The 27,908-nt window shown below is 42.4% G+C and overlaps 1 protein-coding gene across 5 annotated transcripts in view; it reads left to right on the top strand.

The window, feature by feature from the left end:
• Window positions 1–27,908, top strand: part of ABCA1 (ATP binding cassette subfamily A member 1) — a 128,533-nt gene that overhangs the window by 96,982 nt on the left and 3,643 nt on the right. For 4 of the 5 annotated variants that reach the window (XM_072842211.1, XM_072842213.1, XM_072842210.1 and 1 more), the window contains exons 26-49: window positions 473–521; window positions 717–830; window positions 2,101–2,249; window positions 3,755–3,879; window positions 4,935–5,033; window positions 7,755–7,944; window positions 8,969–9,063; window positions 10,435–10,467; window positions 11,535–11,640; window positions 12,479–12,553; window positions 13,021–13,190; window positions 14,934–15,111; window positions 17,035–17,150; window positions 17,245–17,389; window positions 18,851–18,974; window positions 20,023–20,152; window positions 20,457–20,577; window positions 21,673–21,735; window positions 22,331–22,437; window positions 24,078–24,219; window positions 24,636–24,770; window positions 25,750–25,853; window positions 26,440–26,532; window positions 27,230–27,473. In XM_072842211.1, the coding sequence (XP_072698312.1) occupies window positions 473–521; window positions 717–830; window positions 2,101–2,249; window positions 3,755–3,879; window positions 4,935–5,033; window positions 7,755–7,944; window positions 8,969–9,063; window positions 10,435–10,467; window positions 11,535–11,640; window positions 12,479–12,553; window positions 13,021–13,190; window positions 14,934–15,111; window positions 17,035–17,150; window positions 17,245–17,389; window positions 18,851–18,974; window positions 20,023–20,152; window positions 20,457–20,577; window positions 21,673–21,735; window positions 22,331–22,437; window positions 24,078–24,219; window positions 24,636–24,770; window positions 25,750–25,853; window positions 26,440–26,532; window positions 27,230–27,473 (2,907 nt within the window). Of the gene's footprint in view, window positions 1–472; window positions 522–716; window positions 831–2,100; window positions 2,250–3,754; window positions 3,880–4,934; window positions 5,034–7,754; window positions 7,945–8,968; window positions 9,064–10,434; window positions 10,468–11,534; window positions 11,641–12,478; window positions 12,554–13,020; window positions 13,191–14,933; window positions 15,112–17,034; window positions 17,151–17,244; window positions 17,390–18,850; window positions 18,975–20,022; window positions 20,153–20,456; window positions 20,578–21,672; window positions 21,736–22,330; window positions 22,438–24,077; window positions 24,220–24,635; window positions 24,771–25,749; window positions 25,854–26,439; window positions 26,533–27,194; window positions 27,474–27,908 lie in introns of all 5 variants that reach the window. The other variant, XR_012038383.1, reaches the window with a different exon arrangement.

Genomic DNA, 27,908 nt, shown 5'->3' with positions numbered 1-27,908 from the left:
GCCGTGGAGTATAGTTCAGGGTTTAGAAATCATCGGCTAGTTCACATTCTCTTACGATGTTTGAATCCCTGACATAATATTTCTAGCAATGAGGAACCCATCATCTTTTGATTCATTCTGTCTTGGATGACTTATCATGGTGCTAGGCTTCTCAAAGATTTGCAGCCGTAGACCTAGAAGAAGCCACGTAACCTGCTCCCTGTAGGTTCAGAACAAATTACTTCTGTGGTGTTCGAATGTCATACCTTTAATTTGAAAATGATTGTCCGGATTGATAGTTCTCACTACCGAGGAAATGCTCTCTGGTTAAAAATGCCTTCACTCCCAAGTGACTGGCAAAGTGTTACAAATAAATGAAGCTTTTACTTTTTGTCTTTAGGGGCTAACAAGCCACTCAGTAATGTAATAATCATGGCGGTGATGGTTGCTCTCATAACGTGGTGCTTATAATATTCTCACTCCTGTTTTTCAGATATTTCTCAAAGTGGCTGAAGAGAGTGGGGTGGATGCTGAGACCTCAGGTAACCCTCCGGGGGAGCTGCACACCCTCTGGGCAGTGCCCCCCTGTAGGCCGCCTTAGCTCACCAGAGTTCTGCGTTTCCCTTTCACTTGTTTTATCCCATTCTTATTTTTAGTGTATACATTTGTGACAGATGAGAAGGGCTTGTTTTGTTACAAGTAAAAGAAAATGTGGAATTCTTTCCTTTTGCCTTCAGACGGCACCTTGCCAGCAAGACGAAACAGACGAGCCTTTGGGGACAAGCAGAGCTGTCTTCGCCCATTCACTGAAGATGATGCCATTGATCCTAATGATTCTGATGTAGATCCAGGTCTGTTCGGCCAAGATCTGTGTTCCGTTCTTTGAAAATGAATTTCTGTCTTGGGTACTCCTGTGTTTCCTTTGGAGGCCCTTGAGCCCAGGATGATAGATGCCTACAGGGCCCAAAGGGAAGTGGGAAGATGAGAAAAGCTGCCTTCTCTTTTCCAGCATTAGGCAGACCATCAAACCTGAAAGAGCCCATCCTCATCACTTTCTTCATTGAGTTGAGATCTCTCACTTGAGACACATAATAAAGGATGGTCCCTCAATCCTCTGAATCCATCTATTACCTCTTCTGTGGAGACCGACTTTCTTGCATACATTAGGTGTTTGTTAAGTAAATATTCTTTGAATGGATGAATGATTTTGAATGAAGTCAGCTTTTAGGGTTAACTGTACCTTAGACTTAGATATTCTGGATGAGTGTGTCCCTGTACGTTTGACTGGGATGGAGAAGGGGAGGCAGGAAGTCAAGCAAATATTAGTAAGATGTTAAAGCACCTCAGTTAGGAATTATTAGTTTAAGACAAGGATTTTTATACAATTTTGAGGAACAGAAACCTTTTTGGCTCTCCCATTCTTCCAGTTCGTATGAGCGTGTGGCCCTCCTGTTTTCCCGGATTTCAGACATTGTCAGTACCTGGATCATTTCAATGTGTCTACCTTTTACCAAAATAATAGATGGTAGACAAATCAGCATTGTATTTTCTCAATCATGTCAGCCTAAATGCATGGCCTGTTTCATAGAATATTCTATAAGAAATTGAGGATGACTTGGTTCATCTGAATGACTTGATATACAACAGTTATGTGTGAACATTTCTCTTCAGTTGTCTTAAGGCACCTTCATTTTCCACACTCATCAGATAGAGCTGGAAGGCAGAAACTGCTACTGTTGGACATCTGCAGTCCTAACATTTCCTTGGACATTGATTTGTCCTGAAAGCCTTTACTTCTGAGAGACTTAATTTATTTTTTTAAGACTTTATTTATTTGAGAAAAAGAGAATAATTGAGAGATCATGAGCAGTGAGGAAGGGCAGAGGGAGAAGCAGACTCTCCACTGAGCAGGGAGCCCAATGTGGGACTTGATCCCAGGACCCTAGGATCATGACCTGAGCCAAAGGCAGATGCTCAACTGACTAAGCCACCCAGGTGCCTGAGACTGTTACTTTCAAACACAAGCGTGCAAGATGGTTGCTGAGGATGCTGGAAGGAGGAGTGTGGTGATGTCTAAACTGCCTAAGATAGTAGGTGACCTTCAGTGTTGGCTTCTTGCAGAATCCAGAGAAACAGACCTGCTCAGCGGGATGGACGGCAAAGGCTCCTACCAGGTCAAGGGCTGGAAACTCACACAGCAGCAGTTTGTGGCACTTCTGTGGAAGAGGCTGCTGATTGCCAGACGGAGTCGGAAGGGATTCTTTGCTCAGGTGAAGTGCTGCTCTGGGCCGGTGCCTCTGGCTTCAGGGGTGGGCTGCGGGCTCCTGACCAGCAAAGGCAGGAGAGGGTCATGGTGACGAGGTGGAGGCTGGAGCCCGCCCGACTCTCTGTATTTCAATCCCAGTCCTGCTTCTTGCCACTCACGCATCTGTGGGCAAGTGACTTCTCTATGCCTCCATGTCCTCATCTTTAGAATGAAGATGATGTACCTATGACATAGGGTTGTTATGAGGATTGAAATGATAAGTGCTTAGAAGGGGCCTGTCGTTAAGGATTGCTCTGTGTGTGTGTGTGTGTGTATGTGTGCGCACATGTGTGAGTTTTATTGCAGAGGATAGCCTAACAAGGACTGAGTTTAGAAAAATTGGCTGGGCAAATTCAGCTATCATAAGCTGAGAAATGATACATCCAGATGCACTTGATATATAAACTTATTGGAAACGTGATTTTTCTCTAAATTGATGCTTAGCTGCAAATTGACAAAAAGGTAGCCAGAGAGGTCAGAAAAAAATGGACAGAGAAGACTCATTACAGTGTTGCCCGCCTGTCAGTGTTTGCAAGCTCAGTGGCTTGATCAGAAGGGATAAAATGATCCCACTCTAAAATCAAGAAGTACAGAGCAAGCACGTGCAGAGAGTCTTCCCCACAGACCAAGTGGGTAATGCAGAGAGTCTGAGTTTGGAGCACACAGACCTGGTTTGGAATTCTGGTGCTGCTACTTATTGGCTGTGTGACCGTGGGCAAGTTCCTTAGTCTCTCTGAGCTCAATTCCCTTGTTTGTTGATTGGTGATAATGTTACTCCTAGTTAGGGTTGTAACGATAATGAAATGAGGTAATTGTCACCTAGTATTTTCCCATAAAGAAGGACTAAGGTAATTATGCTTTTTGAGGCCATTACCTGGTGACAGTGGCTGCTGTTCCTTTCAGAGCATGGGATCTGACTGGGTCATTTAATCTTGGTCTGCAGATTCCAAGTGAGACTGCTGAGGCCACAGAGGGAGTGACTTCACATGGGTAGAGACTTGTAGTAGAGACGGAGCCAGGCTTCAGGTCTTCTGGCTCCTGGTGCAGGGCTGGTTGTCTCGGCCTTTCTCTGAGCTGAGCTGGGCTCACAGCCCTTGGTGGGGTCTTCCTCAGGTCTCCAGAGGGAAGGGGGCAGGACCCCGTGTTCTGAGTCACCCTGACATGTGACCCCTGTGCACTCCGTAGGGTTTTTAGCTTGGTGCCTCTGCTAGGTGGCCACGGCCTCGGGCCTCGTGCTGTCAGCCTCCAGAAATGCCCCAGAGGGAAGGGGTTTCATTTTCAGCATCTGCTGCTTCCCAGCTTCCATGAGTGCCTTGGTGGAGCTTTGTCTGGGGCCCTGTAATGCTCGTTTGCGTGCTGGCTGGTCCGGGAGGCTAGCTGGCTGGACACGTAGGGGCTTGCCCCATGCCTTGTTTTCTAACATTTGCCCTTGGTTTGTAATTTCCTTTCCCCTCTGTGCCCTGGTCATAGATCGTCCTGCCAGCTGTGTTTGTCTGCATTGCTCTGGTGTTCAGCCTGATTGTGCCCCCCTTTGGCAAGTACCCCAGCCTGGAACTTCAGCCCTGGATGTACAACGAACAGTACACATTTGTCAGGTATGTGTCTGCCTCCTGCGCCCTGGGAGAGAAGAGAGCTCAGGCTGACCAAGGGTGTTTGTGCTACTGAGGGCCAAGGGGAGGTGGACCCCGGGATCGCTCAGTGGAGTGGCCTTGATCAGCCCTTGAAAGCTCCCCCACAGACTGATGTTGGATGCAGAGAACAACAGCAAATTGAACCTCAGATAATAGACCAGTCCTCTGTTCCCACTTTGAGCTCCTTTCCTTCTGTACTGCTGCCATCGGAACCATCATCTGCATGTTATGTAAATAATCTACTCTTGTAAAACGTCTGTGATGAAGCTATATAGTATTTGGCTTTTCGTAGCTAGGTTTTAATTTTGTCGTTTAATCCCAAGGCTTCAGGGCACTGTCACAGCCACCTCCAGCCTGTTTGCGTGCACAGGACAATGCATGTGTTCATTGCAGCTACAGATACTAACTAGCATTTGCTCTTTAGACACAAATGCCAGCTACTCTTAACACTCCAGTTCTTTTCAGACAAAAGGACAAAGGAATTTCTCTACTTCCTTCTGCAGAAGCTTTCTTGAGTCTTGTAGTATTTTAGATCTTTAGATGGGGAAGCCTGTCAGTGACGTGAAAGGGAAGCTTTAAAACAAACAATGAAAACAAAACAAAATGCATAAATATGTGAATCGATTCCTCTTTCTCTAGCCCCATGTTCCTTTCCTGTTTAGTTCATATTTCATGGATAACTGTGAAAGCACTTTTGGAAAACTGATCCTTAATGAATTTCTTCAATTAAAAAGAAATAGAAAGGTACATGTGTGTTTATATACATGTGCACACATGTTTACACAACTCCATTCATTACTACTTACACAAGCTGCACTTGAGAGGGCTGTTACCTTGACCCTAAATATGCAGTCAGTGTCAGCTCCTTTTGGGTAGGTCTTGTATTGTACTCATTTCTGTTATGAAAGCTTGGCACACAGGAAGTGCCTAATGAAGTGTTCAGTTCAGAAAAACAGTTGTACCTCCCAATTCCTGGTTTTAATGAATTGCTGAGCTGGCCACCTCTCATGCACCCACAGTAACGACGCTCCTGAGGACATGAGCACCCAGGAACTCTTGAATGCCCTCACCAGAGACCCTGGCTTCGGGACCCGATGTATGGAAGGAAATCCAATCCCGTGAGTGCCACTTCAACAGCTGCCTTGTGTTATGCTGGTCACCTGGTTTGATGTCTGCTGTATTTCCTTTATCAGTTGTGATAGATGCCATATTGTGACTAGTATCATTTGTCCTTTGAACTTTTTTTTTTTTTTTAATTTTTAAAAAGCTGATCTAGTAATCTAACCAGACCATCTAGGAACAATTGTAGCCGACTAGGAAAGTTTTCTAGGATCCTGCAGAGTAAACCACTACAGGCATTTATTTACTGCTTTAGAGATTAGTATTTAATTTAAATAGCACTTTATACTGATCAAATGCTTTTTCCTTCTTCCCTTCTGCTGGCTCCTGTACCTAAAAGCAGAGATAGGCTGCCATTATAGATAATTTGCAATTTTGCTTATCAGCTTCTTCACTTTACCAGCCTGAGAAGATGTTGTATTATTGTATATAAAAATGGACATTTTCTTCTTTGGGAGTTGCACATTTTTGTATTTTCCTTCAAAATCCTTTTTAAGGAAGTAGGCAGAGTATGAATAAATGCAGTAAAATACCCATGCGTCTCTAAGTGGCCATGGCGTGTGTGTGTGTGTGTGTGTGTGTGTGTGTGTGTAGATCTTTGTGCATCAAGACTGAGTTTCCAAGGGAGCTGAACCATGGCCTATGCAGATTTGACACTTCAGGCTCAGGTAGGATGAGGTTCTAGCTCAGCTACACCATAGACTCTGAGGAATTACAGAGAGTGTGGGAAAGTATAGGGAGATTGGAGGAGGAATAACTTGAATTCTAGATTTTATTTATTTATTTTTTAAAGGTTTTATTTATTTATTCATGAGAGACAGACAGAGAGAGAGAGAGAGAGAGAGAGAGGCAGAGACACAGGCAGAGGGAGAAGCAGGCTCCATGCAGGGAGCCCCACGTGGGACTCGATCCCGGGTCTCCAGGGTCATGCCCTGGGCTGAAGGCAGCGCTAAACCACTGAGCCACCCAGGCTGCCCGAATTCCAGGTTTTAAGGGGAAGGTTCTCACTTTGTCAGTGGACAGACCAGTGAGCCTGGTACCCGGGCATGCAAGGTTTCAGAGCAGATATTTAGGTAGATAGCCACCATGTACCTGCTAGCTCTTATTATTGGATATTTGCGAAATATTTGCCGGTACTTACTGTTTAATGGGTGGAAGCTCTATCAGCCTATGTCCATTCCTAAAGAATAAGATGACCATGATGAAAAAGGACATGGAGACATCCTCTCTGGAGTCAGAAGACTTTTGACTTTGGACATAATCTGTAAATTTTGTAGGCGAGGTAGAAGAATGAGATGATGTGGAGTCATTATATGCCCACTGGGCAGTCTGGACTTAGATAAGTGCCAACATGGGCTCAGGGCAAGCCTCCAGAGACAAAAAAGAGGTCCGGTCCCCACTATCAGAGGACCCCCAGCGTTGGGACAGAGCCCCACTGAGTGTGTGTTAGGGGTGGTGTGACAGAGGGGCCCCATTCTGGTGACTTCTACTGAATTCACATTCTAACTTTTACCAAAAAGAATAGAACTGAGGGAAGTTTGACTGGGACATCGATTGTGGCATTGAGCTTTGTCACAGCCAGTCATTTTGTGAAGTTTTTAGAGTGTAAACCCCATATCTTATGTTGACTTTTCCATCAAGTCATGGTGCCTTAGAGAAAACTAGAGCACAAACCACAAATCTGTTCTTTTGATATTTTTAGTACATACGAGAATAACATAAAGAGTGTGGCTGTGCATTGTAGAATTTTGCAACTCGATGGGATATTAGAAATGCCTTATTTCAACATGTCATTTTGTACTTTTGTTTTATGGGTAGAGAAGATAAGACCTGAGAGGACAAGGGTCTTGTTGGTGGTTCGCAGTGATTTGGAGCTCAAGTCAGGCATAAAGGCCTTGTGATGCTTGCAAACAACCTAGCTCTTCGTGTACTGAGCACCCTCCCCACATCTCCTCCAAACCCCAATTCTGTACTCATTTTAAAACATAAAGTGAGTCTTGCCATTCCCCACTGATTTACAGCACATTGGACATAACATGCAGACTCCTTCCCAGGCCTGGGTCATCTGGCCATCCTCCACCCTCATCTCCCAACATTCTCCATCCTATGTCATCCCGTCCCAGCCCACTGCCTTCCCGCTGTTCCTCAAACATGGAAAGTTCATTTCTTTTTGGGGCTTTGTAACTCTATTTCCTTTACTTATAGTGTTATTTCTCCCCAAGCCCTTTCCTGACTTCTTTCTAATCGTTTATGCCTTGGAAGAAGCCAGTAGTCCCTCTTCCCCCAATTCACTGTCCTCTTACTTTGTTTTTGGCTAACATTTGTTAATTGCCATATTCCTCTAGAGGAATGCAAGCTCCATGAAGAGCAGGGACTTTATCTTGTTCACCCCGGACTCTCAAATATGGAGAACAATGTCTGGCACATAGTAGATGCTCAGTGAATATTCGTTGAATGAACACAAGGGCAAGAGACCTGATGCCAGTGGATTGGGTTGACCAGAGTTTGGTATATGGGCATTTAGGATCCCTTTGTGTTCCTTTGTTCTTAACTGTAAAACGAGTAAAATGAGTTACTGGTATATGGGTCTGTGTGGAGATCAAACAAAACGGTGAGGGGACAGATGCATGTTTGTTATCAATTGATCTGTGCTCCTGAGCCAACAGGAAAGGCCAGATCCTCCTCTTGAGTGATGCTACCTTGACATCTTCCCTTTGCAGAGACGTGCCCTGCTCCGTGGGGGAGGAGGAGTGGACCACCGCCCCAGTTCCCCAGACCATCACAGACCTCTTCCAAAATGGGAACTGGACGATGGAGAATCCCTCACCCACGTGCCAGTGTAGCAGTGACAAAATCAAGAAGATGCTGCCCGTGTGTCCCCTGGGGGCAGGGGGCCTGCCTCCCCCACAGGTGAGTCGCTCTCTGTGTGACTGAGCAGGTAGTGGTGCAGGGCAGGCTGGGGAGCTTCTGCTTGGGAAGAAGGAATGGCTGACCTGTCATGTCAGGGTGTTGTCTTTCAGTCTTGATCTTAATTCTTATCACAGAGAAAAGCATGTGAGTTCTGAGGGGGAGGGACTTGGTCTACAGTTCCTAGGTCTTAGCTTGTTTCTCTGTTTTGAGAGGTGAGCTGAGCTTACTTACTTGTTTGAGTCAAAACCAGAACACAACACTCTGCTCAGTGGGCCAGACGCAGTGGAAGACACAGTCTGGCCTCTCCCACTGAGGTGATGCAACAGAACACACTGTGACAGGCCCGGCGTCATCCGTGGTTCTGCCACAGAGGAGCTGGTGAGGTGGGACAGGCCACTCAGTTCACCGGGCCTGTTTCCTTGCCTCCGAATTAGGGAGGCTGGCCCATAAAACTTCTGTGGGTCTTAAAACTGACATTCTCTAAGATTGTGAGTGTTGGGGAATAGTTCTGAAATTTTTGATTGAGAAAAATTTCAGGAACAGGCTTGCTCGTGACCCACCTCTGCTGCTTTATCAGCATGTAGGTTGCAGGGTAAGGACAATTTTAAATGGGTGTAAGAATGTAAAGATGTGTGGTTACTTCTCCTTAAGATAACAGCTAATCTATTCATCAGTCTAACTCCAGTGAACAAAAGAATTCACCGTGCATAGTCCATGATTCTGCTCCCTAAAAACCTTTGTGACTATAAAGAATCATAGTCCACCGTCTGTTGTTTAGTAGTTCTGAATAATTTCCTAGGGGACATCTTGGCTTGGTATAAGTGCGTGGCCAATGCTGAGAGCAGAAGGGACCAGGCCCCTGTGTTTGGCTGATGGCAGTGCCTGGGCCCTGCGGGCAGAGTCGGGTCACACTGTGTTCCATGTTTAAGGGACGTGTGTCACTGTAGTTCTTGATTTTTTTTTTTTTTTCTGTTTCAATTATGGTCCATAAAGACACTTGTGCTTGGTTTTTCTATGATGACAGAGAAAACAGAACACTGCAGACATCCTTCAGAACCTGACGGGAAGAAACATTTCGGACTATCTGGTGAAGACCTATGTGCAGATCATAGCCAAAAGGTCATTATTTACTAAACTTGGCCCTTGCTTGTGTCAATCCTGATTAGGAGAATTAAAGATCTAAAAATAGCAGTGATGGGGAAAAATATCTGATTTTGGCCTGATGTTGGCTTTTGGAAGTTTAGGATATTCTCCAAATCTAGAAAAGATAAGTATTACGAAGTTTTAGTTGTCCGCATCAAGGTTAAGGCTGCCTGGCATAAACACAGGGCTGTGCATTAGAAAAATTCTGGAGATCAAATGGACAGTATTGTGATTATACTGTATTATATACTTCAAAGTTGTGAAGAAACTAGATCTCAAATATGCTTACCAGAAAACAAGAGTTGATTATAGGACATGATGGAGGTACCATGGTAATCATATTACAATATATAAATATATCAAATCAAACTGTTCTACACCTTAAAGATGTTCTATATCAGTTATATGTCAATGAAAAATAAATCTGGATTCAAATTTGAATTCTACTTCATATCTGCTTTACCAGGATCAACTAGTTATCCTTTAAAAAGCCTTCATTTGTAGAATACGTGATAATATTGTGCTCTTATTATTTCATTGTGAAGATTAAATAACACTGGCGTATGAAAGTGCCTCTCATGAATGGAAGGTGTGATAATATGGTCGATATGTGGCATTATGAAGCGAGCCCTGGGCCAGCCCAGTGGCTTGACATGGCTGTGGAGCCTTGGAAGAGCCATGAAGGTTCCAGGGCTATCGGGGCACAGCATTGAAAACTTGCTCAATGCCCAGAAAATGTTTGTTCTGGCTTCCTTTTTGGTTTGTGGGGCTTCTCTGTTAGGTGTTCTCAGTGACTTTAAATGGCAAGGGTTTGCTTGAACGGTAATTACTGTGAGTTTCCAAGAAAGGTGCATAACCTTGCCATGTCTTCTATAGTTGACATATTACCTCGAATATAAAAAGTTTTGGGGTGTCTGGCTGGCTCAGTTGGTAGAGCATGTGACTCTTGATCTCAGGGTCATGAGTTCGAGCCTCACAATGGGCATAGAGCCTACTTAAAAAGAATTAAAAAAAAAAAAACGTTTAGTCCCATCTTAGGTCTGAAAGGTGGTTATTTAATTGGTTTCATCCAAGGCATAATTTTCACATAAACAACATGTTATTCATATATTACATATAAATGAAATAAGGTTTTTAGATAACAAGGTTTTAAGATGGGGTGAAGAAAATACATAGTGACTGGGGTGTCCTTCCATGGGTACCACCTCCCTACACCAGCCTGATCATGGGATTCTTTCTGTCCTGGCTTGTCTCCTTGGGTAGAGAGTAACTTCTTTTGTATCATCAGGAATAGGATCAATGTTTCTTTGAACTGATTTTTGCTTTCTCTTTCTTTGTCCTCTGCAGTTTAAAGAACAAGATCTGGGTGAATGAGTTTAGGTAAGCCGATCTCTTTCTGTGCTCGCTCAGATTTTGTCTGGACTCCTGTAGTTCAGAAGGATGACTTTGATCTAGGTATATGGGATCTCAGGAAGTGGGGGTGTGGGGATTGTTTAGACCTCAGTGCTCCTGCTCAGTGCTCAGCTGCTGCCTCAGACACCTTTGAAATCTTTGGCATTCCGATCCCCTCGGGAAATTCAGCAGTTTCTTGGAGGGTCTCTAGGGATTTAACAGGGAAGCACAGTGTTGTGAGGGAAATACCTTATTCTGTTTATACCCCCCGCCCCGAAATCAGATTCCCAGGGGAGGGGGTGTCCTGGGGCCTCCAGGACAATTTTTCAGGCCTTTAGAATGAAGCCAAGAAGGTCTCAAATGAAGGAAGAGGCATCAAAGCTGTCTGTTTTCACAGTGTTTGAACTCCTTTGTCTCTCTGGGTTTTGAAGGGATAGGTGACACTAGGGAAGAAAAGAAGGAACCATCCTGGAAGCCCATTCATACCTCCCAGAAACTGAGATGCCTTATATGGCTGCATCAAAACTTAGCTCTGCCACCGCTTCCCACCTTCCTTCTTTGCCTTTTTCCAAAGGACCAGGACCCACAGAACTCTGCACAGAGCAGATGCAGGCTGGGGGCCCCTACGTGGCCTTCACGCTAGGAAAGAGCCATGTCCTGTCTTTAAGCCCTCCCCAGGCTACTCTGGTCACTGTCCCACCCTTAACGCCTCATCTGCTTGCCCTGACACCCAGAGACCCACACGCAGGTGCAGGCCTGGGCATCCAGGGTGGGAGGAGCACCTGTGAGACAAAAGACCGTTCTTCCCTCAATGTCTCAGACATCTCACACTGTGTAGTCACAGGCTGGTCCTTCCCACTTCGGCCATAAGCATAAGGAGTTAAGAGATTGCCAGGATTCACTAGAGGAGGCCAAGATGCAGCTTCGTCCGAGTCTAACTTCGGTCCTGCTTCGAATAAGCAGTTCACCTACCTGAAGCACGCGCACTTTCATGTGAGGCCTCCTGAATGGTACTGTGTGCCCCACTGTATTTTAATGTCACACTGTTCTTTTAGGTATGGAGGATTTTCCCTGGGTGCCAGTAATTCTCATTCACTTCCTTCAAGTCAAGAAGTTAATAATGCCATCAAGCAAGTGAAGAAGCACTTGAAGCTGGCCAAGGTATGGTATCCATCCTAGAACATGTCAGAGAAATAGGCCCAAAGTTGCCACTCTGTGGGAATAGTTGGCAGGTAAATCTAATCACCTAGCCTCTTACAGTTTTTAACACGTTTTTAGTACAAAGCTGAATTGGCATTTACTGAGATCTTGTGCCAGCCAAGACCGAGCTACTCAGTATATATTTAATATCTGAAAACATAGATCAAAAAATAAAATTCAGAGGCTTAAAAGCTCTCAGAATAATTTCACTTCATGAATGTAACCAGTAGGTAAATAAACTGGGCTTCACACCTACTTATCTAAAACAATCACTGGTTAAACAGGAAATGAATTATTTCCTTTACACTGGCAGTAGGACCTCGTAGGCTCTCACTTTGTTTCTCAGTATTTTGGGTTTCCTATTATTAAATGAAAATGAGGGCTCAGATGGCATGGGTTTCAGGGTCACAGACATCCGTGATAGTCCTAGAGTCTGTATCTCCACTTTTGAGGCACAGGCCCCACGTGTCCAATGCACCTGCACATTCTGAATGTAGTTCCGGGTCTTAGGAGGATGCCAAAGGACCACTTTGAAGAATGCTTACCACCCGGTTAAGCAGACATCCGCATCTTGGGACTTTGAGTCACAGAATGTCCCTGTGATTCTTTCAAAGCTTGTGGTTCATGGCATTATGAATGCTTTTGATTTCTGGTCACTTGTTTCTTGGGTGCCAGTTATGCAGTGGCTTCAAATCTCACCTCAGTGAACAGAGCGTTATTGCGTTGCCCTTCAGGGAGCTGTCCTATTGTCCTTCGCTTGTGAACCATCCCAACTGAGGCAGGTTTCTGTTGTTCACAGGACAGTTCTGCAGATCGATTTCTCAGTAACTTGGGGAGGTTCATGACAGGACTGGACACGAAAAATAACGTCAAGGTGAGGCCCTCTGTTCTAGTAGCTTCTTGATGAATAATACTTAAGTACTTTCGGCTCATGAAGTTTTTATTTTTTTATTTTTTTATTTTTTAAAGATTGTATTTATTCATGAGACACACATAGAGAGGCAGAGACACAGGGAGGGAGAAGCAGGCTCCATGCAGGGAGCCCGATGTGGGATTCGATCCTGGGTCTCCAGGATCAGGCCCTGGGCCGAAGGCAGGTGCTAAACCACTGAGCCACCCAGGGATCCCTCGGCTCATGATGTTGTTGGGTGTAAATGGGTGTACGGTCAGCACTTTCCATACCTGGAGGCTGTTACTACTTTGCCGTGTTCTCTGACTATAATGTTTTATCTTGGTGTATGACCAGAATTCTTAAAATGTGTGCCTATGTATTGTATGCGGCATTGTATCCCAGAGCAGGATTTGGAAGCATTACTTTGTACCTGGTGTATTTTATTTTAGGTGTGGTTCAACAACAAGGGCTGGCATGCCATCAGCTCTTTCTTGAATGTCATCAACAATGCCATTCTCCGGGCCAACCTGCAGAAGGGAGAGAACCCCAGCCAGTATGGGATTACTGCTTTCAATCACCCCCTGAATCTCACCAAGCAGCAGCTCTCGGAAGTGGCTCTGTAAGTGTGGCTGTGTCTGAATGGGTAGGGTAAGGAGAGGACAGGGCGTTGTTGGCAGACTCATGGCATAGGGGAAGGAAATATGAAGCCGGTTGTAGAGTACCAGCTGAGGACATAGTTACAGTCATGGAATGTCTGGGCTAATTCAGGTTCTGGGCAGAACACGACCACTTTACGAATTGGCTGGCAGGGATTAAACTGCAGAAGATCAATGATTCTGATGGATTAAAAACCATTACATTTAGTGAATTTACATTACAATTTAGTGAAATTGTCAATAAAATCCTAAAATATTTTTAGCTCATCATTAACACAGTGGTTAATAAAAAACCAGTTTTATTAGTTTTGAAACCACTGTTTCTAAACTTAGCGAAGCACGCTTTTATCAGCTTGTCTTTTTAATTCCTGAGTCAAGCTTGTGTGTGTGTGTGTGTGTGTGTGTGAAGTTTAAAGCCAGTATGATACAGTTTAAAGTGCGTAACCTTTGGGGATCCCTGGGTGGCGCAGCGGTTTGGCGCCTGCCTTTGGCCCAGGGCGCGATCCTGGAGACCCGGGATCAAATCCCACATCGGGCTCCCAGTGCATGGAGCCTGCTTCTCCCTCTGCCTATGTCTCTGCCTCTCTCTCTCTCTCTCTCTCTGTGACTATCATAAATAAATAAAAATTAAAAAAATAATAATAAAATAAAATTAAAAAAAAAAAAGTGCATAACCTTTGGAATCATAGAGCTCTATGTTTGACTATGGTTTCTAAATTTCTAGATGTATGATGTTAAATGAGGCAATTCATGTAAATTGCCGAGTCCAGCACTCAGCACATTGTTGATATTCAACACATGTTAAATTCTTTCCTGTGTACAGAGCATGGCACAGCTATTTCTGCGTGACTCATATAGAATATCAATATATATCACTAGGATCTTTAGACCAAGTTCACATAAAATTAATAAATATAAAAATAGTTTGCTATGCCTTGTTTAACAGGCTTGTAACTATTCTTATAATAGAATTTGATAGAATTTTTGTTATGTGTTAGATTGATATGCTACACACTATTGCTTTCAAATTTGTTTATATCCAGAAATTATTTGAATAGTTACACACTCACACTTCTTTATTTTATTTTCAAGATGCATTAGACCTATATGTGTGAAAACTTACCAGTTAATGCTCTTAAAGTTCAAGAACAGAGGACCAAAGCGAATGCCATTTGGCCATTCTAAGACTTCCTTTAAAAAAAAAAAAAAAAAAAAAAAGATTATTTATTTATTTATTTATTTATTTATTTATGAGAGACACACACAGAGAGAGGTAGAGACCCAGGCAGAGGGAGAAGCAGGCTCCATGCAGGGAGCCCGATGTGGGACTCAATCCTGGATCCCGGGATCATGCCCTGAGCGAAAGGCAGATGCTCAACTGCTGAGCCACCCAGGCGTCCCCTTAGACTTTTTTTAATAATTTCATTATGACAATGGATTCTTTTTTGCTGGATTCTTTCATTGAAATCAATTTTGCATTTTAATTATCAGGGTTTTTTTTTAATTGAAAATAATCATCTTTAACCCTGAATAAAATACAGTGGGTGAATGGATTTTTTTTGCCCCATGGGCTATGCCTTATCTCAGATATCTGTGTGTGTGGGTGCGTGTGTGTGCGCACACACACGTACATGCATGTATCTCGCTTGATTGAGTTCTCAGTTGCATCAGTGGCCCCTCATATCCTCACTGCCTTTCTTTTTCAGGATGACCACATCCGTGGATGTCCTGGTGTCCATCTGTGTCATCTTTGCAATGTCCTTCGTCCCGGCCAGCTTCGTTGTGTTCCTGATCCAAGAGCGGGTCAGCAAAGCAAAGCACCTGCAGTTCATCAGTGGCGTGAAGCCTGTCATCTACTGGCTCTCCAATTTTGTGTGGGATATGGTAAGAACCTAATCTACTGCTGTTTTATAAATCATCAGGGCTGTGTATTGGATGAGAGGGCCCCTGCCTTTTCTAAAAGTGTTTTAGGTGGTCAAAATGAATGAAAAAGGAAAAGGCAGAGGCAGTTGTATACTCTCATGACACTAAGCATGGTATCAAATACAGAGCCAATATCACACAAAATCTGTCTATACAGCCATTAATACCACTATCATCACTACCACTGATTTCCTAAGTGACCACTTTTCAAAGTAGCATCGACCTGGAAGATTCTTAGTTAAAACTCCAATTCCTCTACCTTGTCTGGTAGGTTTTCACCTCCAGAATCAAGGTGTTCTTTGCCTTAGGAAATCCATCTTTCATTTGAAAACTCTATCCATTTGACCCAGAAGCTTATTCATCCATTTCAAATATGTTTTTTTGTGCCAGCTTTAATATATTGCTTCTGTTCAGACCACTATGGAGGATTTCAAGGAATTCCAAAGTTCTAATTTTTGTAAAGTGGAGTTGAAATATGTCTCCCTTGACTTCTACTCATTTTAAGCCCCACAGAACAGATTTAATCCTTCTCCCACTGCACAGCCCCTCGGGTATTTGAAGACAACTTTCATTTAACCTAAGTCTTCCCCATAGAAGATGATATATGAGAACACACTTCGTAATCTCTAAAGCACTGTAGAAGCACGAGTGATGATGTTGAGGATGATGTCTGTGCTGATTATACCAAGCCTCTCAGACTTGTCACCGTCCTGATATGCTGCCTTTCTGTGGCCATGCTGCACATTGTTAATGTTCCTTTTGAAAAGCCAAGCTCAAAACTAACTTTGTGTTCAGGCTGTGGTCTGAAGGGTTCCAAGTCTAGAGAGAGTTGACCTCTATCCCATACTTTCATTACTCAGCCCACGGGTATCACATGGGGAAGAAGCGCTGTCTTGTTAGCAACTTGGTAGTGAACTGAAATGTCCATTTCACAGAATGATTGGTTGAATGGACTCTTTCATTTTACGCTAATGCAATTGACTTTTTGAACCTAAACTTTATATTTATCCCTGTTACACTGCATCTTGTTTAGTATCCATTTGTTTTGTTGTTATCTTGATGATCTGGTAATTACTTCATTCTGTAAACACATCCTGAGCGCTCACTGTGTATCTGTCTGTGGCAGCCGCGGGAGATTCAGAGATGAAAGATCGAGTCTGTGGACTCAGAGATGTCACTTCTCTATCTCTGTATTATCTGTCCCTTCCTGCTTTAGAGACTCTGAAATTTGCTAAAAGCAGGTCTTCATCTAAGTTGTGATAAACGTGGGGAAGGACAGGATTGAGGCGGAGCCCTGCTGTCTGAAGCTCTCCCTTCCCTGCTTGTGCTTTGCTCCACCAGCTATGAATTCTCATAATTGTCCTGTAGTCAGGTCTTTATACCTGCATTTTAATGCTTGATACACTGTCAGGACAGACTTTAAAATTCTTCTCAGGGTGATGAAACAATTCTGACATTCATGTATGAGGTGAGCGCTTATAAGTAGATTCCATGTGAGATTGAACTTGGGCAGATATAATATAGCTTTAATGATGAAACACAAAGTCATCTTCAGGGAGAATAATGGAAGCTTATTTGCTGCCTGTGAAATTGTAATTACTCTGATGGGGAATCCATCGTTCAGTAAGTTTACTGAGCGTGACACCTTGGCTTAGCTGGTAGAAAGACAGAAAGGGCATATGCAGTTTATAAAATCAGCCAAGGGGAAAATGCTTGTCCAAATGTATTGTCCGGTGTTTTGATTAATAGTTCATGTAGCTTCATTAATTCAAAGTTATTCTCCACTATGTTTATCTGCCCTTTCTTGTCCTATGATGGTGAAGACTTGAGGTGTGTTGGGTCTCCGACTTAGGGGTGAACTTTATTTCCTTGCTTCCCTTTTAGTGCAACTATGTGGTTCCTGCCACGCTGGTCATTATCATCTTCATCTGCTTCCAGCAGAAGTCCTACGTGTCCTCTACCAACCTGCCTGTCCTAGCTCTTCTACTGCTGCTGTACGGGTAAGGAACCTCTGGATGGCTGTAGGGCACACGGCGCCGGAGGCAGAGGGAAGGCAGGGGACACCGGTGGACATTTGTCTTTGTGCCTCACCAGGTGGTCCATCACACCTCTCATGTACCCAGCCTCCTTCGTGTTCAAGATCCCCAGCACAGCCTACGTGGTCCTCACCAGCGTGAACCTCTTCATCGGCATCAACGGCAGTGTGGCCACTTTTGTGCTGGAGCTCTTTACCAACAATGTGAGTCCTGCAGAAAGATGACCTCCTGCTGGGACGAGTGGCTCTGCGAGCCAGAGGGCAGCCTTGAATCATGATCTCGTACTACGTACCTGTGCGGCTCTGTCCTTTTTCAGATTGTCTCCTCCCTGGGTTTGCATAGCACCTCTTTCTCCTCCTTTTCTTTATATCTCTCTGAGCGATCAAACGCTTCGGTTTCCTTTGACGGGGTCTTCTGTACTCCCTTCTGTTCAAGTGTTGCTCTTCCCAGTATTCGGTCCTCTGGCATCTTTGCTTTCCACTTTAGATGCTGTCTCTGTGGGATGCCATTCTTCCCAGAGGCTTTGACCAGCTGCCCTCTCCGTGTCTTATGTTGTTATCTCCTGGATCTAGGCCTTTGACCCTGATTGTTCCTTTGAACTCTAGTCTCACATTTTTCACTTGCCTAGCCAGTGGCTCCATTTAGATTATTTCCAGATACCCCAGACTTGACCTGTCCTGATCATCTTCTCCCTCAGAACCTAGTATTTCTCTTGCTATTCCTGTCACACTGGATGTCATTACCACCCACCGAGTGCCCCCAGCTGGCGATAGCATGGTCCTCGTAGATGCTTTGCTTTTGGTTATTGCCCACATTCAGCTGTTTACCCTGTCAGTTCTTCTGATTACAGATCTCTCAAAGGGTCTCTGCCCATTCCTGTTGTCATTGTCTTTGTGCAGACACTTTAACTTAGCATGCAAGGCCTTGGGCGATGTACAGCCCTTCCTGGCCAGATCCACCACACCCTTCCCCAGGGCGCTGTAACTTCACCGGATGTGGTTGCTCCTTGACCCTCCATCCTCCTGTAGGTCTTAACGTCCTTTATCTTACTAACCCTTCAAGACTGTGCTCGAGGTGAAGGTTTCCTTTCCAGCCCTTTGGGAGGTACTCTATTCCCGTTGCTCCCGAAGCCCTCAGTTCATGCCTCCAGTGTGACACCTATCCAATTATGTGCTCATTTCCTCAGAGTACAGACTGTTTCTTAACCTTTGCCTCCCCTAGTACTCTGGAACAAGGCATCCAGCACGCAGCAACTTAATTGTTGGGTGTTTGGCCACTGGCTTGATGTATACAAGAAGAATTTTTAAAATTCCAACAAAATCCTGAAGCTGAAATGTTGACCCAGACATGAGCAATTTGATTTTGAAATGCTAAGCCAATATTTTATTATGGATTTGCTTCTGATTAAACATAACTGTGCTTCTAAACTTTGCTCATATTTCTCCATATTCATAGCATTAGTCCAAATCTTCTAAAGAAGAAATTTTATTATGTTATATGTCATCAACCGTGGCTGCTGCTATTAATTGGTGTCTGAATTCAAAGGTTCAGTTTCACCCCAGGGAATCAAATTTTTCTTCTCTCTCATATTTCAGACCTTGATATATTTTAAGCCTAAACCACAAATGACATTCAGTTTCTCTCTGTCTTATTTTTTTTTTTAGAAGCTGAATAACATCAATGATATCCTGAAGTCTGTCTTCTTGATCTTTCCACATTTTTGCCTGGGACGGGGGCTCATTGACATGGTGAAAAACCAGGCAATGGCTGATGCCTTGGAAAGGTTTGGTGAGTGACAGCTGTGGTCCATGGGTGCTTTCATGGCAGTTTTCATGAGCCTGGGTACTCTGGACTTTGTTTTGGAAAGAGGCTGGTGACTGAGCAGACGACTTCTCACCACTGAGGAAAGGTTCATACAATGAACCTGGACGTGGCACAGGTCTTTTGGTACAACATTCATTTCTGTCTCTGATAGCACTGAGAAAACTGTCTGAATGCACTGAGGTTTTAGAGGTAAGGAAAATACTGGCTTTATCCTGAATCCAAGGCATGATGCCCATGGTTTGCATTTGTTAGTCGTTGGAAAAGTCAAACCACAGTATGCGAATTGGATACAGGCCAGAGAATCAGAAGGGAGGGGTACAAACTTTGGCTCTGACTACTAAGAAAATCAAGGGCTTGCAGAGGTGGCCATCTATTACCTTTTACACAGTCTATAAAAAGGTAATTTACTGCAGCTCTTTTCTATCTTTAGAGTCTTTAAAAATATTTCTCCTATGGCCATATTACTATTCTTTATCTACTGGCTTATATATCTAGATGGGCCATATTATTTAATGGACATAGAAGATGGACTTTCCCCCCACCTCAACTAGCAGGTACAAAGGAGATGTGTAAGGAATGTAAGCCAGGTGATTGGTTTGCTAGGTTACATTATATCCTACTGAAAGGAGCATCTTTTTAAAGTGCTCTCTAATCTTCCTTTAGTGAAACTTAGAGTTTGCTAAGATACCCTAGAAATTACCCTGGATTGTTTGTCTTTTTAAAAAGGATTTTTGGCATGTCTTATTAAAAGGAAACATAAGATATGAAATTATAGATCTCATACTTGTTGTAATACTTGTAACTCTGACTGACAATGGGTCACAGCATATTTTCCCAAGACCCTACCCTAAATCAGACTTGGAAAGTCATCACTCCTTTAATTTTTCTGCTTGTCAGAGGCAATAACCATTGGTGTTTCTAGGAACATAGGTGAATTCGAGCCTGAATTTGAGGAAGGGCCATGGTCTTTGGTGGCTCCATTCTAACTGGATCTCTGCATTGTGTCTACCAGGGGAGAACCGTTTTGTTTCACCACTGTCTTGGGACTTAGTGGGACGAAACCTCTTCGCCATGGCCGTGGAAGGGGTGGTTTTCTTCCTCATCACTGTTCTAATCCAGTACAGATTCTTCATCAGGCCCAGGTGAGCTTTTTCTCAGTACTGGTGGAACATCTGGTTGAGGGTCACAGGGTTTGAGGAAAACAGGGAAACAGTGGTGGTCAGTGGTGGTTGCATTGCATTGCATTGAGCTCCAGACAATGCGGCTGATTTTCCTAATGTGGGCATCCTCTAGCCCATGACACTGTTGATCCTAAAAAAAAACTGGAGAGAGTAGATTTTTTTTTTTTTTTTTGAGACAGTAGATTTAAAGGGCTTCCTTAGAAATTGGACCTTTGTCTTGAAAAATATCTTGAAAGATTGATTTTCTTAAAATTTGTTCCCTAAGGCCTATCAAAGCAAAGTTTCCCCCTTTGAATGATGAGGATGAAGATGTGAAGCGGGAAAGACAGAGAATTCTTGATGGTGGAGGACAGAATGACATCTTGGAAATCAAGGAGCTGACTAAGGTGGGACAGTGAGTTCAGGCTCTCACTACTTGTCTTCAGTTTTTTTCAGCTTTATGTATTGGAAATGAGCATTTTTACTGATGTGATTAATGAAAAGACCATACTTCCTGAAATATGTGCATCTATACCAAACTTCTGTCAATTTAGTTTTATTTAAAATATACCAGGGAGCCTTCTTAATTAAAGAAATCCTACTGAGAATACTTTTGTAACATGAAGTCTGGTTCTCAGCTATATTTGTTTTTCACTTATGTGTTTTTTAAAACATATTAGAATTATATATCCAGTCAAAGCTAAGGTAGGAAGAATAAATGATTGATGTTTGAATATCATAGTTTAAAAAGCTAAAGTCTCTGTTGCTTAGGAAGAGGGTTTGTTTCAGCCCACTCTCTGTGCCAGATTCCCAACAGTTCACTTTTTTATAATACATGCAGTATTTGCAATGTTTTGATTATATATTTTGACCCTGTAGAATTTTTTTTTTTAATGTAAGCTCCATGCCCAGCAGAACTCATGACCCAGAGATCAAGACCTGAGCTGAGATCAAGAGTTAGACAGACGCTTAACCTGACTGAGCCACCCAGGTGTCCCTAGAATTTAATTTAAAAAAATTACAATATTAAGTAAATGAAAAATTATGTAGATATTAATGTCCAATATGTTTGTTAAAATGGTTTTTTTTTTTTTAATTTTTTTATTTATTTATGATAGTCACACAGAGAGAGAAAGAGAGAGGCAGAGACACAGGCAGAGGGAGAAGCAGGCTCCATACACTGGGAGCCCGACGTGGGATTCGATCCCGGGTCTCCAGGATCGCGCCTTGGGCCAAAGGCAGGCGCCAAACCGCTGCACCACCCAGGGATCCCTTAAAATGGTTGATATTAGATTAAAAATAATCAAATTTTAAGCTTTAGAGTCATTCAGAAGCTAGTTGCACAGAGACAGACCAAGACTCTTAGCATCTCAAATACGACTTAGTTGTAGTTTTGAGCCTTACTTTGTGTGTTTGGGTTATAATTCCAAACTCTTCCACAGTTGCTTGGGATAGCTATGATTCACTACAGTTCTTGAATTTTTACATTTTGTTGGTTGCAGATATATAGAAGAAAGAGGAAGCCTGCTGTTGACAGGATATGCGTTGGCATTCCTCCTGGCGAGGTAAAGGCACTGTCTATAATCTACTTGTCTCCGTTCATTCAGATTATCTACCCCATCAAATGACGTTTATAATGGTTAAAAGTAGTTTTTAGAGCCTTCTCTCTTTATGTCTACATGGAGCGATTAGTCATTGAGAAGATTGGGATTCCATATGTTAAAAAGCAACAATTTTGGATAATCTCAGGCAACTTAAGAAAAGAATGTAGATCCAAAATGTGTCTTTGTGATCCATTCAGGATGATGATGAAATTCAAATATTTTTAAGTAGGGTTTTAAAAATTTTCTTGTTCATGTTTGTGTTCTTTTATGCCTTTTAGCCAAATTAGATTGAAATGTGACTAGTTGGCTTTCATTACTGTTTTTTGCACATTAACTTTGGCTTCAGCCTGACAACTCCAATAATATTTACAAATTTGTTCAGTATGTTTCATTATAAAATGTTTAAATAAATATCTATATAATTTCTTAAAACCAAAAAAAGATAATGTTTTAGAATCATGTTATCTAAAAACTAAGTGAGGTCACTATTTTATAAGAGTCATTTATATTCAGATTTTTAGTAGTTTGCTTATACAGCTTACGCAATCTTTTTCAGTGCTTTGGACTTCTAGGAGTTAATGGGGCTGGGAAATCATCAACTTTCAAGATGTTAACTGGAGATACCACTGTTACCAGAGGAGATGCTTTCCTTAACAAAAACAGGTGAGAAAAGACATGAACTATATTTACCTCAAAGACTTTTTTTTTACTCTAAATAAATATATTTGTATTTTTCTGATTTTTTTCTGATTATAATAGTAGTATATAGTTTATAAAAATGTTGACACAAAATGTAAGGACAAAAATAAAAATCATCCATAATCCCACTACCTAGAGATAACTGCTGTTTACATTTTTTTCTTCAGTCTCTATTTTTTTAACAGCTGTATTCAGGTATAATTTTACATAGCATGTAGTTTACTTGTCTTAAGATTCCAATTCAGTGATTTCTAACCAACTTACAAGGCTGTGTACTTATCACCACAGTTTTAGAACATTCTCACTACCCCCAAATCTATTTTACACATATAAATGTATTATAAAATTGAAATGATACTGTACCTAGATTTTTAAAATTAGTTTATTGTTAATGGGTATAGTATGCATATTTCTCAATGGGTTACATATTCTAAGATGTTGACTTTACTCTCCCTATGTACATTTATCTGCAGTTTAATCTGCTCCTCATTGCTGGACATTTGTTAGTTTCCACTTTTCACTATGTAAATATGTCCTTGTATCATCTTTTCTTTCCTCAGGGAAAATTCCTACAAGGTGAAAGGCTGTGTACTTGCCAAATTGCCCTGCCTCAAGGGGGTCTCTCAGTTTTTGAGGCCACATTAGGCCATTACCTGAGAATACACAGATCACTAAGCAGTATGATCATTAGAGGGTGTCCATCTCCACTTTAGAGACACTGGGCAACGTTACCCTTGAGTACTCGAGTATGAGGGGCTTCTCTGGGCTTTTTATATGGAGAGGTGGTTCAAGACAGTGGCTTTTGAACTTTTCTGGCCATGACCCATAGTAGCAAATACATTTTACCTCTCAATATAGTAAATACACAAAAATCACATAAACAGGCATATCTTAAATTTAGTGGGTCATGATCAGTTTTTTTAATTTTGTAACTCATTCATGGGTGATGACTCACAATTTAGAAATGATAGGGGGCAACTAGCCAATAAAATTAAGGTTACTCACAGCGACTGGTTGTGAGAGCTGGCTTGGGCAGTGTTGCTGTGAGGGCCAGGCACAGTGTCTGTGGGCACCTCAATCATAACTCTGGAAAAAGCTGGACCTGGGAGTATTAAACAGATAGGCAGTGGGGAATGAATACTGCTCAAAGGCCAAATGCTATCCAGAGGTGGCTGATGTGCAGCCGTAAGACTGGATGGGATGCTGAGCTACTCCCATATCAAGGGTTCTTTACCTGAAATTGGCATCATAGAACCCAAGAGCTGCTTCCACCAATATCTTTAAGGCTGTGTCTGTAGATATATATATATTTTTTGTCACCATATTTTCAGATAGCCTGTGATCAAAAACAAAAAGCAAAACAAAAATCCCCAAAACAAACCCTTTAAAAACCAGGAGGGTGCCTAGATTGGGTCAGTAGTGGGACCAGGGGCTCTGGACCATGTTGGGTCCAAGTCAATGTATGGGCAGCAAAAAGAGGGAGGGAGTCACACCTGGATTTGCTGGGCCACCTCTGGGTCACAAGCATACTTTATAGGAACATTAGACAAGATTGATCAGAGTATCTCTAAATGCTTAAAACCTGACCAGTTTTTCCTTTGCAGTATCTTATCAGATATCCATGAAGTGCATCAGAACATGGGCTATTGCCCTCAGTTTGATGCCATCACGGAGTTACTGACCGGAAGAGAGCACGTGGAGTTCTTTGCCCTCTTGAGAGGAGTCCCAGAGAAGGAAGTTGGCAAGGTACTGTGGGCACCAGCAAGCCAGCTTGCACCCCTTTGGCATGCTGACAGTATGCCTCATGGCCTTGACTTTCACAAATGACAACTGGCTTCAGGCTCTTCTTACGCATGGATGCTGCAATATGAGATGCTGGCTCTTTGTACCTACTTTACAGGGTGGGAATCCATGGTGGTGGGGTGGGACAGGGTGCGTGGACTAACAGATGCTCGAGAGCAGAGAGGAAGTGCTGTTCCCATCCCCACGAGTCCTTTCCTCCTGCTTTTTGGTTCCTTTGCATTTGCTGGGTTGTGATGATAGAATCTACTCAGTGAAAGAACTTTCCGAGTCCTACTCTGTAGAGAATCATATGTAAGTGTATGAAAGCATGATACAATTAGCAAGCCAGACAAAAGTCAAGGTGCTTTTTATTACTCTAGGTTGGTGAATGGGCAATTCGGAAACTGGGCCTCGTAAAGTATGGAGAAAAATATGCTGGTAACTATAGTGGAGGCAATAAGCGCAAGCTCTCGACAGCCATGGCTCTGATTGGTGGGCCTCCCGTAGTCTTTCTGGTGAGTATGACTATGAAGGGGCAACTGTTGTTTTGGCCTGAATGGAAAACATCACTTTCATGAAGTCTTCTATGTCCAGGGGTATTGCCTGGCTGACTTGGCTAATGGCGGGTCGTCCTTCCTCCGACCAGGAATAGAAGAGCAGCCTTAGAAACCAGAGGGAAGTTCCTCTGTTGTTCTCCTTGATACACATGTAGGTGGCTTTGCCATCCCCTCAGATGCTATCCCCTCAGATGCTCCAAAGGAGAGATGCTCCAGGGTCCTATTTCTCTGGTGTTGAGGAACCCTGGCAAGTGTGGCTGAGTCTTGGATATGTGATTTGACCTTTCTCTGGAACATTCTTTCGGACCATCTGTGTTCATTCCCTAAAGATGGAGATAGTAGACACAGCTTCAGAATCCCCAGGGTGGCACCTGGGTCATAGTCCTTACGTAGTTAGAAAACCCATTTTCTTCTGCTTTGAGGTTATTACCGGAAGAAGCCTTGGGTTAAGGCTTTAATGTTATGTGGACCATTTGGATCTGCAATTTGTTTCTCTAAGACTAGCAAGTATAATCTAACAGACTAAGCTGTAATGAGCTAGAATAAAAAAAGAAGAAAAGTAATTTTACCCAAACCTTATATGGACTTTAATAGAGATTTCAGACAAAAAGAATTTTCAGTGTATACTTGTCAGTCATGAAAAGATTATTGAAACTAAATAGCTTTTTCCTTTCCCTTTCTACTAATTTGGAGAAATTTAATTTTATAAAAAAAATTGAGTTTCCTATTTGAATGACACATTGGTAGGAATGAACTGGTTACAAACAAGTATGCAGTTTATTCCTGTATGTGAGGTCTGGTTCTCTGTTCTATCAGGAAATAACTAGAGTGGTAAGTTAAAATTCAGGCTATTTCAAAGATGTTTCTGCATTTAAAAACAAATCTATCTTTGACGTGTTTTCCACAAATAATAGGACTTATTTTACTCTAATTACAGGATGAACCTACCACAGGCATGGATCCTAAAGCCCGACGATTCTTGTGGAATTGTGCCTTAAGTATTGTTAAGGAAGGGAGATCAGTAGTGCTTACATCTCATAGGTCAGTAGTGAAGCCTTGGCTTGGCATGTGTGTCATGTATATTTAAGATTTTCCAAGTAGTAATGTGAACATTGTATAAAAATTATAGAAAGGCAAAAAGTGATAAACACCTGAAATGGCATCACTAGGAGACAACCACTGTCATTGGGGTATATGTCTTTGCAGTTTTCCTATGCAAATCTATACACACACGTGTGTCTGTGTGTTTTTATTAGAAAAAATGCAAGCTTTGTACATATACCATTCCTTTTCACTTAATATTTTGTGAACATTATTTCAAGTCAGTACATTTAGATGTGTCGTCATTTCTGATAGCTTTGAGAAGACAGTATTCCAATAGGATATAGCCATTTATTTAACTGCTCCTTTTTGTAGATATTTGGACTATATCCAACTTTTTTTTTTTTAACAAGCGTAAACAGCATGGCAGTAAATAGCATTATCCCTACATCTTTATGTATTTGTAATAGGATGCAGTTATGCCCTAAGAAGCTGGAAACTGTTTCTTTGAAATTCCAGATGTCATATGATGTTTGGATGGCTAGAGGAGCATCTTTCTAAAACAAAAATCTCTGTTTTCCCACAGTATGGAAGAATGTGAAGCTCTTTGCACTAGGATGGCAATTATGGTCAATGGGAGGTTCAGGTGCCTTGGCAGCGTCCAACATCTGAAAAATAGGTAACAGATAATTTCTTTGGGATTATATCTACTGAGAAAACTTGTGTGTATTCTTTTTGTGAGCATGTAAATGGTGGCTCTAAAAGTAAAGGGAAATAAACTGAAGAAAATGGTATAGTAGAAAACATGAGGGCATTGAAGTCACACAGAGCTACATTTGAATTCTGTCTTTACCTTTTACTGGTGTGTGCCCTTGGACAAATTACGTAACTTTTCTGAGTCTGTGTCCTAGGAATAGCTGCTTTCTGGCCTTGCTGAACAAATGAAATGGAAAATCTTACACATGTCAGTATGGTTAGGGCATAGGCTTAGAGCATAGAGCATAGAGTCTGCATCCTGGCCCTACCACTTGGGAGCTCTGTACCATAGCCAAGTGACTAACTCCCTGGGCTTCAGTTTCTCTGTAATATCTCTCAGACTTTATATGTCCAGGTGAGGCTTCAGTGAAATCCTGCGTCTAAGGCACTCAGCATGGCACCTCACATAGAAAAGATATTCAGTAAATGGTAACTAGTTCCTTCTCTCAGATACCTATTTCTGGGTCTGTTGGGAATCTTCCTTTTTCATCGCACCACTTGGGTAGGGCTAAATATTATTTTGAGAAGTTTCCTGAGGATATTCCGTGTGTGTGTGTGTGTGTGTGTGTGTTTTCCTGCTTTCAGGTTTGGAGATGGTTATACAATTGTTGTGCTTTTAGGTTTGGAGATGGTTATACAATTGTTGTACGAATAGCAGGATCCAGCCCTGATCTGAAGCCTGTCCAGGAGTTCTTTGGACTTGCCTTTCCAGGAAGTGTTCTAAAAGAGAAGCACCGGAACATGCTACAGTACCAGCTTCCATCTTCATTATCTTCTCTGGCCAGGATATTCAGCATCCTTTCCCAGAGCAAAAAGAGACTCCACATAGAAGACTATTCTGTTTCTCAGACAACACTTGACCAAGTAAGCTTTGAATGTCAAAAACAGATCTACTTTTCAGGGTGAAGATTCCCGATCCCTTTCTCCGACTCCCATTATGGCAGTTTTGACTGCCTGAGCTTGAATTTGATTTACCACTAGCTATGCTTTTTAGTAAAACACTCTGAATGTGTAAAGGGAGATGATTCTATCTCCTTTAGAGGGTTATTGTGAGAATGAATAGGTTGTAATAATCACAGTAATGATCATTTTTTGAGTACCTACCATGTGCCAGACATTTTGCCAGGTGGCCTTGTCCCATTTAAATGAGATAACGTTGAGTACCAAACAGATTTTGTCACTTCGTAGCTTAGCTCTTCAGTAAATGTTAGTTTTTGTCTCCCTTCCCTTTTAATCAGTCCTGTATGGATCAAAATAGGTGATCGGGCAATTGGTGATTTGAAGGGCAATAGAGAAGCT

This window comes from Canis lupus, chromosome 10 (assembly GCF_048164855.1).
Source record: "Canis lupus baileyi chromosome 10, mCanLup2.hap1, whole genome shotgun sequence".
NCBI classification, from domain to species: domain Eukaryota; kingdom Metazoa; phylum Chordata; class Mammalia; order Carnivora; family Canidae; genus Canis; species Canis lupus.
Note: the sequence above shows the minus strand (reverse complement) of the source record. Positions and strands in the feature narration are given on the sequence as shown.